Genomic DNA, 14,865 nt, shown 5'->3' with positions numbered 1-14,865 from the left:
CTATGTTTGTCATTTGGTGTCGGAGACGAACAGACACACACACACACACACTCAATTTGACCCTGTGCCCCCGTCCCCCCGTCCCCCCCTCAGCTGTGCTCCTCCCACCTGCCCCGTCCATCAGACGCCCCCAGCCACTACCAGGCTGTGTGCCGCGCCCTCTTCACCGAGACCCGCGAGCTCAGAACCTTCTTGGAGAAGATCCGCAGCGCCAAGGAGGTGAGACCTCGTCTGTCTGCCTGTCTGTCTGCCTGTCTGTCTGCCTGCCTGTCTGCCTGCCTGCCTGTCTTCTATCTATATATCCGTCACCCCCCCCCCTCCCCCCCCCCACCCCCGGGTCATGGTAATGAGGCAACGAACATGGCCGAGAAAACACTTTAAAGCGTTCTAGTCCCTCCCTCCCTCCCTCCATTATGGTGTAGACCTGACTGGTCTGGGTGTGTCTGACAGCTGTCAACAACACGTTGCCCTCAGGCACAGTGGAAAATATGAGTGTGTCTCTCTCTCCCTCTCTCTGTCTGTCTGTCTCTCTCTCTCTCTGTCTCTTTCTGTGTCTCTCTCTCTCTGTGGCTGTCTCTCTCTCTCTCTCATAATCATTATGTCATGGTTTTATAGCCCCTACTAAGTAGTTTGAGAGTATTGAGAGTATGTTATGAGTGAGACACACACACACACACACACACACATACACGCCTGACTGGTACTAGCCTGTTTTTCCACAATATATGATTATTCAGAATTGGATTATGCAGCCGCCTGAAAATAGACTGGTTGAAAAGTAGGCTTTTATACACCTACTCTGTGTACACACACACACACACCCACACAGTTCCCTTGGTATGGGGGCAGAACAGCCCTGAATCATAGTCAGATTTGGCACTAAAGCATGTGTTCATTCCCTCTCCCCCTCTCTATCTCTCTCTCTCCCTGTTCTCTCTGTCTCTCTCTTTGTGTGTGTGTGTGTGTGTGTGTGTGTGTGTGTGTGTGTGTGTGTGTGTGTGTGTGTGTGTGTGTGTTAGGCTTATGTAATAGCAGGTTCGAGAAGTCACAGAGCCTTATGAGAAGTGGTGTGTAAATGGATTACAGTAGGGTTACGGTTAGCCTAGCTTAGCATAGTGACCGAAGGGGATAGGGCTGCTTAGCACAGGGATGGAAGGGGTGGGGGTGGGTGGGTACAAAGGTACATGGGATGTTGTAGTCACTCATACATAATCAGATATCATGTAACTAACATACAGAAACACTCACGCACACACACACACACACACCCATCCTCCTAGCTGAAGGACAGATCAGGGGCCGGTCAGAATGAGTTGCTAGTCAGTGACTCTCCCCCTGTCATTCTCTTTCATTCCCCTCTCTCTCTCTCTCTCTCTCTCTCTCTCTCTCTCTCTCTCTCTCTCTCTCTCTCTCTCTCTCTCTCTCTCCCTCCCTCTCTCTCTCTCTCAATAAACCACCTCTCTCTCCTACTCTACGTTGGGCGAAGCCCAAGCCTTGGCATAGCTTTGAAAAGGAGGGAGGGAGGGAGGGACGGACGGACGAAGAGGGAGAGAGAGGGGTGAGAGCACAGCAGCAGATTCTCCAGGCAGCTCTCTTTGATCTTCCTCTGCTAGGGAGAGATGCTGGATCTCTCCTGGTTGATTACTCAGGCCTAGAAGAACTCCTGGTTGATTACTCAGGCCTAGAAGAACTCCTGGTTGATTACTCAGGCCTAGAAGATCTCCTGGTTGATTACTCAGGCCTAGAAGATCTCCTGGTTGATTACTCGGGCCTAGAAGATCTCCTGGTTGATTACTCAGGCCTAGAAGAACTCCTGGTTGATTACTCAGGCCTAGAAGAACTCCTGGTTGATTACTCAGGCCTAGAAGAACTCCTGGTTGATTACTCAGGCCTAGAAGAACTCCTGGTTGATTAGTCAGGCCTAGAAGAACTCCTGGTTGATTAGTCAGGCCTAGAAGAACTCCTGGTTGATTAGTCAGGCCTAGAAGAACTCCTGGTTTGAGAGAGGGAGGTAGGTGTGTTAGATAAGAGCGGAGGAGAGAGGTTAAGGCTGTGTACGTGTTCTCATCTGGGTGAAAATCACAACACAAGGACTATAATATAAACTGGCTTTGAGAAGACATGAACCCTACATATCTTTCATTTCATTTCATTTCAAACCTTTATTTAAAACTCGATAGGCTCGATAGGCTTTATTTAAAACTCTATCACAGTTGCAGGCTGGTGTTCTACCTCCCCCAGCTACCCCTGGTGTTCTACCTCCCCCAGCCTCCCCTGGTGTTCTACCTCCCCCAGCCTCCCGTGGTGTTTTACCTCCCCCAGCCTCTCTGCAGCTGCAGACAGACTGGTATTCTGTTGTGACATAACTGCTGGCCGGCTCAAAGCACTGCTGCACTGTTTTAATATTCTCTCTCCCCCCCCCTCTCTCTCTCTTTCTCTCCCTCCCTCTGTCTCTTTCCGTCCCTCCCTCATCCCTCCCTCTCTCTCTTCCTCTCTGATGGACAGAATCTGCGAAGGATGGAAGGTTACACCCGTGAGGAGCCAATCAGAGACCTGAATGAGTTGCAGAATGACGATTGGGTAAGAGCAGAGAGACCAGCTCTGGCTGGATGGAGGGGGGCGGGCAGGCGGGCTCATTGGGATGAGTGGAACGAGGAACCTCCTCATTCCGTCCCCCATCATGCATTGCAGTGAGCCCGTCCTGCGCATAATATATTATTTTTTCCGATGGTCACATCAACCAAACCAGAGGCGGCGTTTCTGTTAGCCTTCAGCCCAGAGTGCTAACCCAGTGTCCTCCCCCCCGCCCCCCCCAGGCCCGGTTCTGGGTCCAGGTGATGAGGGACCTGCGGAACGGCGTGAAGCTGAAGAAGGCTGAGGAGCGCCAGTACGACCCGCTGCCCATTGAGTTCCAGCTGACGCCCTACGAGATGCTGATGGACGACATCCGCTCCAGACGATACAAGCTGAGGAAGGTCATGGTGAGGAGCGGGGAGGGGGGGAGGTCATGGTGAGGAGGGGGGGGGGGGGGGGGGGGAAGGGTCATGGTGAGGAGGGGGGGGGGGGGGGGGGGGGAAGGGTCATGGTGAGGAGGGTGGAGGGGGGGTCATGGTGAGGAGCGGGGAGGGGGGAGGTCATGGTGAGGAGCGGGGGGGGGGTCATGGTGAGGGGAGGGGGGGTCATGGGAGGGGGGGTCATGGGGAGGGGGGGTCATGGTGAGGAGCGGGGGGCGGGGATCACTGTGTGTGTGTGTCTTTCCAGTAGGGGTGTAACGATACATCGATGCATCGATTCATTGACTAACGATCTGATTACATCGACGCAATGTAAAAACATCGATCTATATCGTCATCTTAAAGATACACCTTTATTTTGAAATGGCACATTCTGCGTGACTGTCACCATTTCCGTGCAAGCGCGCAACTAGCAGCGGCAAACTACAAAGTCAAAGAGCGCTGCACACTGTGCAGGTCAAGTCATGGCGAGTAGCAGGGATAACGACGACGAAATTCGCTCTCCTCTCGGTAATAAGTCGGCGGTCTGGAAATATTTCGGATTCCGCAGCAAAGACTGCTCTACAGACAAAACACTCACCATATGCAAACAATGCCAGTGCGAGTTGAAATACTCGGGAAACACTACAAACTTGGCCGCGCACCTAAAGAAAAAACACTATTGACCCGCATGCTGGGAGGTAGTGTGTTAGAGTGGTGGAAGAGTCATCAGACTGAGCTCCCCCTCCTGGCTAGTGTTGCACGATATACCGGTACCAACGATATACCGCGGTGCCAAAATGTCACGGTGCCTACTATACCATAAGCTTTATACAACGGTACTACCGTGGAATACTATACTACCGTGTTGAACACGGTACCAGCGGGGCAACTCATAACACTTTCGGCTGCGTTCGTCAATTCGCTCCGAGAGCGCCGGAGCGCACACTGGGTGCAACGTCACAGAGAGACCGATTCGTTTGATTGGACGAGAGGCGTTCCGCGAGTGCGGGTCAGATTTCCAGAGCGAATTGACGAACGCAGCCTTTTTCGCGACTACCCATCGCGTTAGCTTTGTCGGCTAACAGGTTAGCAACCTCAAACGTTGTTTGAAATGGTTCCTGCGAGCTCAGTGGGCATTAACTAGAAAATTAAAACCACTGAGTTTTCTTAAGTTGAGTTAAGTCTTGAGCTACAGTTTGGAAGTAGCCCTCTATTTTTTTGATATGCCAGTGTTTGCTTTTACTTTTCAAGTTCGTGAAAAAGACCCCACAGACGGACAGACATACAGACACAGAAAGACAGACAGACAGACACACACACACACACACACACACACACACACACACACACACACACACACACACACCTACTTTGCTATACTCTTGCAAAAGGCCAGTTGGTCTGTTTGATGTTTCAAACTACTTATTAATAAACATGTTATTCACAAAAATATCGGTTTCAGTACTTTTACTTACCTGTAGAGTTACAGTGTAATGCATTAAATGCATGTTATTCATGCACCACTCATTAAGTGTTTAGTTGTAAGTTTATTGTAACTTGTATAAATACATTGCATGTTCATAAAAATAAAAAGTGTTACAAAAGTGCCGCGGTATCGCGATACTACTCAGTATCGTGATACTTGGGCTGGTATAGTATCGCAGGGTAAAATATTGGTATCGTGACAACACTACTCCTGGCCAACCTCGCCAAAACGTACCTATGCATCCCTGGTACCAGTGTACCCTCTGAGCGCGTCTTTAGCACTGCAGGTGACATTGTGCGTTCAGAGCGTAGTGTTTTGTCTCCTGAACATGTTGATCAGTTAGTTTTTTTGAAGAAAAACCTCCCAAAGAAGAACACTGGAGGATATACTTAGGGATCTGTCAATATGCACTAAGAATGCGGAATTGTTTACATTTGTTTTGTTCTCCAGCTGAAATGGCTTATTTTGGTTAAGAATAATGTATATAAGATGTACTGCACTGTACTGCATTTGCACTTATTATTTATTATTATTTTATTATTATTTATTATTATTGCACAAATATACTGTAGGTTAAATGGTGACAGTTCTAACTGTTAAAAATACTGTGTTTATGAGACAGTAAAAAAGTGAACGTTTACAAAAATCCTGCCTTAAAAAAGGGGGGGACAAGTTCTTCCAGTTTTGTTTCATAGGACATTAATGTTTTAAAGCTGAATATCTCTTGTTTGTGAGACTAGTGAACGGGTCTATTTTTCTTTTTGTAACAGAAGAATACTGTATAATACAATATGATTTAAATGCTGGATACCTGGAAGAGCTCACAAATAAAATGGTCAAATCATATTCTAGTTGTTTTTGTGAGTTAATAATTGTGTTAGATTGGCATATGATATCGCGTCATATCGATCATATCGTCATATCGATCTTGAATCGAATCGAATCGAAATCGTATCGTGACTGACATTGTGATATCGTCAAACATTGTATCGTCATACAAACAAATCGATATAATATCGTATCGTGATGAAGCTGGTGATTTACACCCCTACTTTCCAGGTGAACGGAGACCTCACTCCCAGGTTAAAGGTGTGTGTGTGTGTGTGTGTGTGTCTTTCCAGGTTAGCGGAGACATCCCTCCCAGATTAAAGAAGAGCGCTCACGAGGTCATCCTGGACTTCATCAGGTCACGACCCCCCCTCAACTCTGTGAGTACTGAGTACCCCCCTCAACTCTGTGAGTACTGACCCCTCAACTCTGTGAGTACTGACCCCTCAACCCTGTGAGTACTGACCCCTCAACCCTGTGAGTACTGATGATGATGGTGTATATGGTGGTCATATTGATGATTATAGTGAATATGGTGGTCATATTGATAGTGAATATGGTGGTCATATTGATAGGGAATATGGTGGTCATATTGATAGGGAATATGGTGGTCACATTGATGGTGAATATGGTGGTCATATTGATAGTGAATATGGTGGTCATATTGATAGTGAATATGGTGGTCATTGATGATTATAGTGAATATGGTGGTCATATTGATAGTGAATATGGTGGTCATATTGATGATTATAGTGAATATGGTGGTCATATTGATAGTGAATATGGTGGTCATTGATGATTATAGTGAATATGGTGGTCCTATTGATAGTAAATATGGTGGTCATATTGATGATTATAGTGAATATGGTGGTCATATTGATAGTGAATATGGTGGTCATATTGATGATTATAGTGAATATGGTGGTCATATTGATAGTGAATATGGTGGTCATATTGATGATTATAGTGAATATGGTGGTCATATTGATGATTATAGTGAATATGGTGGTCATATTGATAGTGAATATGGTGGTCACATTGATGATTATAGTGAATATGGTGGTCATATTGATAGTGAATCAGTGGTGCAAACTTGTCACCTTTAGGTGAAATTCGCCGTTTTTACCTCAAAATAGGTGACCTACGTGAATCATGCAGATCTGCAAAAAAAATATTTGGAGGGGGGGGGGGGGGGGTCTACATCTCATCTCATCCAAGTCACATGATGCCCAAGCTAACATCTTCCTGTCTGCTAAACTCTGCTGCAGTTGAAATAAAATGTGGATGTAGAAACATAAGAAGTAATCAAATAAAATAATATAGAAGTTACTGTATGTCTATGTTGCGATAACTTCTCAACAGGAATTTACAGGGTTCGTTCAAACTATCGTAATTCTTGAACTATATGTGCAATCGAAAAAAATCCAACAGTTTCTGAAAGCACAGAAGTTGCACTCTCTAGCCATTTAGGGTTATTACGTTAGTTCACCAAAAAAACAAATGCACTGACCTCAAAGTGTCATGGAGTGATTTGAAGAGAAGCAGTATTTTAGCAGTGTTTTATACTTTAGTGAGTTTCTGTACATACAGTATATGTTTGTGATTGTGAAATGTCACAAAGACCATCTAGGCTAGGGTAACCAATCCACCTAAAAGTTTCATAGAGGACGACGATGTAAGTGACGAAGGACTGATTTCTTCTTCAGAACCAGGGTATGGAGGTTAGTTCTAGGCTAGCGAATTTACCTGATAGAACATCGACATGCTAGAAACACATAACTACACATAATTAGATGATCATTATAAGTATTTAGTGATTGTTAAACTGTTGTTTATTATATCGAGTGGGTACTTTACAACTTCAAGTTTCGTGTTATGAAAAAAACGAGTCGGCGAGTGGTTTGCCCTAGGCTGCGTTCGTAAATTCGCTCTGGAAATCTGATCAGCAGTCGTGGAATGCCTCTTGTCCAATCAAATTACTTGGTCCCTTTATGACGTTGAGCCCAGTGCGCAGAGCGAATTTACGAACGCTGCCCGAGACTGTCTCGGGTCCCCCTTTACCTCGCTTTTAACCTGCTGCTACACTGCTTCTATAACATCAGGATCAGACAAAGGGCGATACTTTCAACAAAAAAAAAAATTATATGGCTTCTGTGTGCTTTAGACTTGCGTAGAATTGATTTTATTTTTATTTAAAAAGTCCGACCGGAAAATGTATTATTGTCGCCAGACCCACTGCGTGGGAATACGACGCGTGCAGATGAGAGACAACATATGAAACAAAACTTATCGCACACTTATTGCTCGTGTAACATTGGTTAAGCTGCGCCCAAAACCCCGATATTTTGCCACGTGAAATGATAAGACAAGAGGCCTCGATACGATAATTGCCGTAGGAGGCGATTCGACTGTAGGCATGTGAAGTTAGAATTTCTTCAAACTTGCAGTGGTAGCAACGGTATGTGTGGTTTAGTAAATATAGTGTGTGTGTGTGTGTGTGTGTGTGTGTGTGTGTGTGGACCTCCTGTGAGAGTTGTGTGTGTGTGCCATATCTCAGTATGTAGGCTATGCAGTGTAAGTGAGTGTGAGTAAGTGTGTGAGTTTATTCTGTTATTTATGCTATTATATCTAATGTGTTGAGAAGCAATGGAAATGAATCAAGAAATTGATAGAGTAGGCTAACTTACATTATCATTGTTCTATATGCAACAGAACAGATCACCCAGCATTGCTAATGAAAATAATCAACGAATGTGAGTCTAATACCAATACTTGCTCAATAGGTCTTAAAATCTATTAAAAGTGGTCTTATAAAGGTCTTAAATGTAACTTGTTGAAACCTGCAGGAACCCGCATAATTATTTTGAGAACAGGTTGCTTACATTAATTATGAGGGTGTTAAGGTCAGGGCCATCGCTACTTACACGCGCATCATTGTTAGACCACTGTTAATGATAGAGCTTACCATCTACGGGCAAAAAAAAGTGTCACCTTTTTGGACCATCACCAGTTTGCACCCCTGGTGAATATGGTGGTCATATTGATGATTATAGTGAATATGGTGGTCATATTGATAGGGAATATGCTGGTCATATTGATAGGGAATATGGTGGTCATATTGATGGTGAATATGGTGGTCATATTGATAGTGAATATGGTGGTCATATTGATGATTATAGTGAATATGGTGGTCATATTGATAGTGAATATGGTGGTCATATTGATAGTAAATATGGTGGTCATTGATGATTATAGTGAATATGGTGGTCATATTGATAGTGAATATGCTGGTCATATTGATGATTATAGTGAATATGGTGGTCATATTGATAGTGCATATGGTGGTCATATTGATGGTGAATATGGTGGTCATATTGATAGTGAATATGGTGGTCATATTGATGGTGAATATGGTGGTCATATTGATGGTGAATATGGTGGTCATATTGATAGTGAATATGGTGGTCATATTGATGGTGAATATGGTGGTCATATTGATGATGGGGTGTGTGTGTGTGTGTGTTGTGACAGGCGGCCGCACGCAAGCTGAAGCCCCACCCCCCGCGGCCACGCAGCCTCCATGAGCGTCTCCTGGAGGAGGTCAAGGCTGAGAGGAAGCTCCGCCCAGTGTCACCTGACCTGGTCCGCAGGAACCGCCTGGGTGAGCAGCATGCACACACACACACACACACACACAAGCACGCAGGACAGACACACACACACACACACACACACACACAAGCACGCAGGACAGACACACACACACACACACACACACACACCCACCTCTGATTTCTACTTTCTGCAGCGATGGGACGTGTTTTATACAGAGGGGACATGTTTTCCTGCTGGTCTCTGTAGTAAACACACAGGTCCAGTAGTCTAACACGCTGCAGAGGGTGGATGAAGAGAATAATCCAATCTGCATTTCTCTAATCTCCTTTATTTCTTTTATTGATTCTTTTTTTTCTTTTCTTTTTTTTATGAGAACGGAACTAATAAAATTTTGGATTCTGTTGAAGGGGGGAGGAGGGGGCGGTGTGTGGCAGAGCGAGGTGGTAGGCCTCGGGTTCAAACCGTGTGTGTGTAGGGCTACATAAATGACTAGTGACTAGTTTACCAGGGGTAAAGGTGTAGACCAGCAGGGTCAGGGTGGGAGAGTACAGCCTCGGTTCTCCTGAGCCAAAGCAGATTTGATTGACTGGCTGCCGTTTGTAAAAAAACAAACAATGTACTGCAAGTCTCTCTCCAGTACCTCACAGTCATTAAGGGTTAAATCAACTGTTGTGCAAGTAAGCTTTACTGCTGATACTTAGATACTCTTAAACATTGTGAGGATTTGAGTTCCAACACTAAGAGGATGTGCTGTACAGCTCACAGGGCATCTTTGTTTGTTTCTGTGTGTGTGTGGGGGGTAGGGGGTACCAGGCTATGGTATGGTACAGTGGTGTTATGTAATGTGTTAATGCACCTCAGGAATAATGGTTTCTGTGTTGACAGACCTCTCCTTGACTGGGATAGTTGACGGTTCTATAGTTTGTCTTTGAGGAAAATTACATCATGGTGCTTTATCCTGACCAGGCCCGGCCTATAGGGAAAGACTTCCTGAACAGTAGCCAATAGGGAAAGACTTCCTGAACAGTAGCCAATAGGGAAAGGCGGTGTCACATACAGCCAGACTTCTGTTCTTCTGTCCATTAATTATTTTTGTTACTTATGGATTTATTTGATTCGGCTTCTTCTCCTCCTTTTAACATCGTTCCTTTCTTTTCTCTCTCCTTTAACATCGTTGCTCCTTTCAGTCGTTCAGCCTCTTAGAATGTCCATCAGTTTTGACTCGTCAGGTAAAGATTCAACACCTTTACCTTCGCTGTGTTCTGTTCTATACCTTCACTGTTCTATACCTTCACTGTTCTATACCTTCACTGTTCTATACCTTCACTGTTCTGATCTATACCTTCACTGTTCTGATCTATACCTTCACTGTTCTGATCTATACCTTCACTGTTCTGATCTATACCTTCACTGTGTTCTGTTCTATACCTTCACTGTTCTATACCTTCACTGTTCTATACCTTCACTGTGTGTTCTGTTCTATACCTTCACTGTTCTATACCTTCACTGTTCTATACCTTCACTGTTCTATACCTTCACTGTGTGTTCTGTTCTATACCTTCACTGTTCTATACCTTCACTGTTCTATACCTTCACTGTTCTGATCTATACCTTCACTGTTCTGTTCTATACCTTCACTGTTCTATACCTTCACTGTTCTATACCTTCACTGTTCTATACCTTCACTGTTCTATACCTTCACTATGTGTTCAGTTCCCGGGCATCTCGACCAGTGGAACCACAGAAGTCACATTCATTCATAAATCCAGAGCTCGCTCCACCTCCACATTTTCACATGATCAGTTGAAGTTCTTAACGCAGCGTTTCAAAGCGTTGGGTTTCATAATGCGACGTTTGAAAACTCCACATTGCGTTGTTGGAATTACTCAGACACGACGTTCAGTGGAGAGAACAGACAGACAGATGGATGAAAAGTCAAGCCCAGTCTGAAAACAACAATAACAAAAGTTAGGGATGAGTAGACAGGTTAAAAAGAGGGGTTTTGAGGGATAGTTTGAAGCAGGAGAGCGTGCTGGGTCCTTTGATGTGGTTGGAAGTGTTCTATCCCGGAGAGTAGCCATTGGCCCTGCTGTGGGATGGGAGGAGCTACTGACAGTCGACTGGAAGGATTAGCCCATCACATGTTAGCTCCGTCCCTCACCGCTTGCCACCTAATCTGTCTCTGTCAGCTGATTAGTTACGTAACCGTGGTTCCCTGAACTCTGACCTCAGCCTTCTGATACGGGGCTGCGACCTTTGATCTGCACACTTTGACCCCTGACCTTTTACATTGTTACCATGATGTCTGATGCCCCCTTGTCACCACTCACTCACTGTGTGTTTCACTCACTGTGTGTTTCACGTATGTGTGTTTCACGTGTGTGTGTGTGTGTGTTACACGGAATACACCTGAGGTTGCGATATGACTGAGCTCTCTAGTTCGACTCACACACACCAGCCCAGAGAGACACACATACACGTGTTAGGGCTGTGAGGAGGAAGAGGAGGGGGGGAGAGGAGGAGGAGGAGGGACGTGTCTGTTAGATCTGGGAGGAGGAGGAGGAGAAGGGACGTGTCTGTTAGATCTGGGAGGAGGAGGAGGAGGAAGGACGTGTGTGTTAGGTCTGGGAGGAGGAGGAGGAGGAGGAGGAGGAGGAGGGACGTGTGTGTTAGATCTGGGAGGAGGAGGAGGAGGGACGTGTGTGTTAGGTCTGGGAGGAGGAGGAGGAGGAGGGACGTGTGTGTTAGGTCTGGGAGGAGGAGGAGGAGGAGGGACGTGTGTTAGGTCTGGGAGGAGGAGGAGGAGGAGGAGGGACGTGTCTGTTAGATCTGGGAGGAGGAGGAGGAGGGACGTGTGTGTTAGGTCTGGGAGGAGGAGGAGGAGGAGGAGGGACGTGTGTGTTAGGTCTGGGAGGAGGAGGAGGAGGAGGGACGTGTGTGTTAGGTCTGGGAGGAGGAGGAGGAGGGACGTGTGTGTTAGGTCTGGGAGGAGGAGGAGGAGGAGGGACGTGTCTGTTAGATCTGGGAGGAGGAGGAGGAGGGACGTGTGTGTTAGGTCTGGGAGGAGGAGGAGGAGGAGGAGGAGGGACGTGTGTGTTAGGTCTGGGAGGAGGAGGAGGAGGGACGTGTCTGTTAGATCTGGGAGGAGGAGGAGGAGGGATGTGTGTGTTAGGTCTGGGAGGAGGAGGAGGAGGAGGAGGGATGTGTGTGTTAGGTCTGGGAGGAGGAGGAGGGACGTGTGTGTTAGGTCTGGGAGGAGGAGGAGGAGGAGGAGGGACGTGTGTGTTAGGTCTGGGAGGAGGAGGAGGAGGGAAGTGTGTGTGTGTTAGGTCTGGGAGGAGGAGGAGGGACGTGTGTGTTAGATCTGGGAGGAGGAGGAGGAGGAGGAGGAGGAGGAGGAGGAGGGACGTGTGTGTTAGATCTGGGAGGAGGAGGAGGAGGAGGAGGGACGTGTGTGTTAGGTCTGGGAGGAGGAGGAGGAGGAGGAGGGACGTGTGTGTTAGGTCTGGGAGGAGGAGGAGGAGGGACGTGTGTGTTAGGTCTGGGAGGAGGAGGGACGTGTCTGTTAGATCTGGGAGGAGGAGGAGGAGGAGGAGGAGGAGGGACGTGTGTGTTAGGTCTGGGAGGAGGAGGAGGAGCATGAGGGACGTGTCTGTTAGATCTGGGAGGAGGAGGAGGAGGGACGTGTGTGTTAGGTCTGGGAGGAGGAGGAGGAGGAGGAGGGACGTGTGTGTTAGGTCTGGGAGGAGGAGGAGGAGGAGGGACGTGTGTGTTAGGTCTGGGAGGAGGAGGAGGAGGAGGGACGTGTCTGTTAGATCTGGGAGGAGGAGGAGGAGGGACGTGTGTGTTAGGTCTGGGAGGAGGAGGAGGAGGAGGAGGCGGAGGCTTCGTGTGTGTTAGGTCTGGGAGGAGGAGGAGGGACGTGTGTGTTAGGTCTGGGAGGAGGAGGAGGGACGTGTGTGTTAGGTCTGGGAGGAGGAGGAGGCGGAGGCGGAGGCTCATGTGTGTTAGGTCTGGGAGGAGGAGGAGGAGGAGGAGGCGGAGGCTCATGTGTGTGTTAGATCTGGGAGGAGGACTGAAGGATGCGTGTCTGTGTTCTCCAGGTGCAGGGAAAAGCATGAGCACCCCTCTCGACTTGTTCCGCGGGTCAGGTAACGTAATAATTACCTCTCTGTCACGTCTGTCTGTCTCTGTGTCAAGAAATCGATGTCTGATCCATGTCTCTGCTCTCTACACATGTCTGATCATGTCTCTGCTCTCTACACTCATGTCTGATCATGTCTCTGCTCTCTACACTCATGTCTGATCATGTCTGCTCTCTACACACACGTCTGATCATGTCTCTGCTCTCTACACACACGTCTGATCATGTCTGCTCTCTACACTCATGTCTGATCATGTCTCTGTCCTCTACACTCATGTCTGATCATGTCTCTGCTCTCTACACTCATCTCTGATTCATGTCTCTGCTCTCTACACACACGTCTGATCATGTCTGCTCTCTACACTCATGTCTGATCATGTCTCTGTCCTCTACACACACGTCTGATCATGTCTCTGCTCTCTACACTCATCTCTGATTCATGTCTCTGCTCTCTACACACACGTCTGATCATGTCTGCTCTCTACACTCATGTCTGATCATGTGTCTGTCCTCTACATACATGTCTGATCTATGTCTCTGCCCTCTACAGACGTGTACACGCCTAACGCGCCCAGGAAGCTGGCCCTCAGCACGCTGACCCTGGCCAATGGGGCGGTGCCATCTCACGGGGTGGGCGGGGCTCTGGGTCACAGGAAGAGGCTGCTGAAGGCTCCGACGCTGGCTGAACTGGACACCTCCGACTCTGATGTAAGGGGGTGTGTGTGTGTGTCTGTGTGACTGATGGGAGGTGTGTGTGTGTGTGTGTGTGTGTGTAAATAGGAGTGTGAAAGAGAGAGAGGTGTGTGTGTGTGTGTGTGTGTGTGTGTGTGTGTGTGACTGATGGGAGTTGTGCGTGAGAGGTGCGTGAGAGGTGCGTGAGAGGTGTGTGTGTGTGTGTGTGTGTAGATAGTGTGAGAGAGAAAGGTGTGTGTGTGTAGATAGGAGTGTGTGAGAGAGTGTGTGTGTGTGAGAGAATGAGAGGTGTGTGTGTGTGTGTGTGTGTAGATAGGAGTGAGAGAGAGAGAGATGGTTGGCTGTTTGAACAAGTCCCCGTCCCCAGATCTCACAGCTGTTGTGAAGTCTGTACTTCTCTGCCTGATGTGTGTGTGTGTGTGTGTAGGAGGAGCCCAGCAGCTCCAGCAGGTCCCCCTCCATGCTGGACACGTCACCGGAGTCATTAACCCCAAGGAGGAACAGTAAGATTCTCCTCTCCTCTCCCCTCCCCTCCTCTACTCTCTCCTCTCCTCTCCTCTCCCCTCCTCTCCTCTCCCCTTCTCTTCTCTCCTCTCTTCTCTCCCCTCCTCTCCTCTCCTCTCCTCTCCTCTCCTCTCCCCTCCCCTCCTCTACTCTCTCCTCTCCTCTCCTCTCCCCTCCTCTCCTCTCCCCTCTTCTCTTCTCTTCTCTGTTCTTTCCTCTCCTCTCCTCTCCTCTGTTCTATCCCCTCCCCTCCTCTTCTCTCCCCTCTTCTCTTCTCTGTTCTTTCCTCTCCTCTCTTCTCTGTTCTTTCCTCTCCTCTCCTCTCCCCTCCCCTCCTCTCCTCCCCTAAGATGGATTCCAAAGTGTGAAGTATGGGTTAGTAATCTACCTATTCTCTCCCCCCCTCCCCACAGCTCCTCCCAGGTCCCTCTCCATGTCTGGGTCCTCCCCCCCGAGGAGACGCACCACCGAGAAGGAGGCCCCACCCACCAGGGTGAGCTCCAGGACTCTGGTATGTACCAACCACACACACAGACACACACAGACCAGAACCCTGACCCTGTCCGAGACAAGCAACGTTGTTTATATATAGTTGTTGT

General features: G+C 47.7%; 1 protein-coding gene across 1 annotated transcript in view; it reads left to right on the top strand.

Moving 5' to 3' along the window:
* The window catches only part of spire1a (spire-type actin nucleation factor 1a), a gene marked incomplete at both ends in the record, with an annotated part of 44,695 nt that overhangs the window by 25,309 nt on the left and 4,521 nt on the right, over positions 1-14,865 (top strand). Inside the window, 8 exon segments of the mRNA XM_080527195.1 lie at positions 94-219; positions 2,506-2,580; positions 2,817-2,981; positions 5,604-5,690; positions 8,842-8,971; positions 13,620-13,777; positions 14,190-14,265; positions 14,680-14,777. Of these exon segments, the coding sequence (XP_080383321.1) occupies positions 94-219; positions 2,506-2,580; positions 2,817-2,981; positions 5,604-5,690; positions 8,842-8,971; positions 13,620-13,777; positions 14,190-14,265; positions 14,680-14,777 (915 nt within the window).

Source organism: Nansenia antarctica, assembly GCF_963989245.1.
Source record: "Nansenia antarctica genome assembly, chromosome: 3".
In the NCBI taxonomy this organism is placed as follows: domain Eukaryota; kingdom Metazoa; phylum Chordata; class Actinopteri; order Argentiniformes; family Microstomatidae; genus Nansenia; species Nansenia antarctica.
This window is presented reverse-complemented; position numbering and strand designations above follow the sequence as displayed.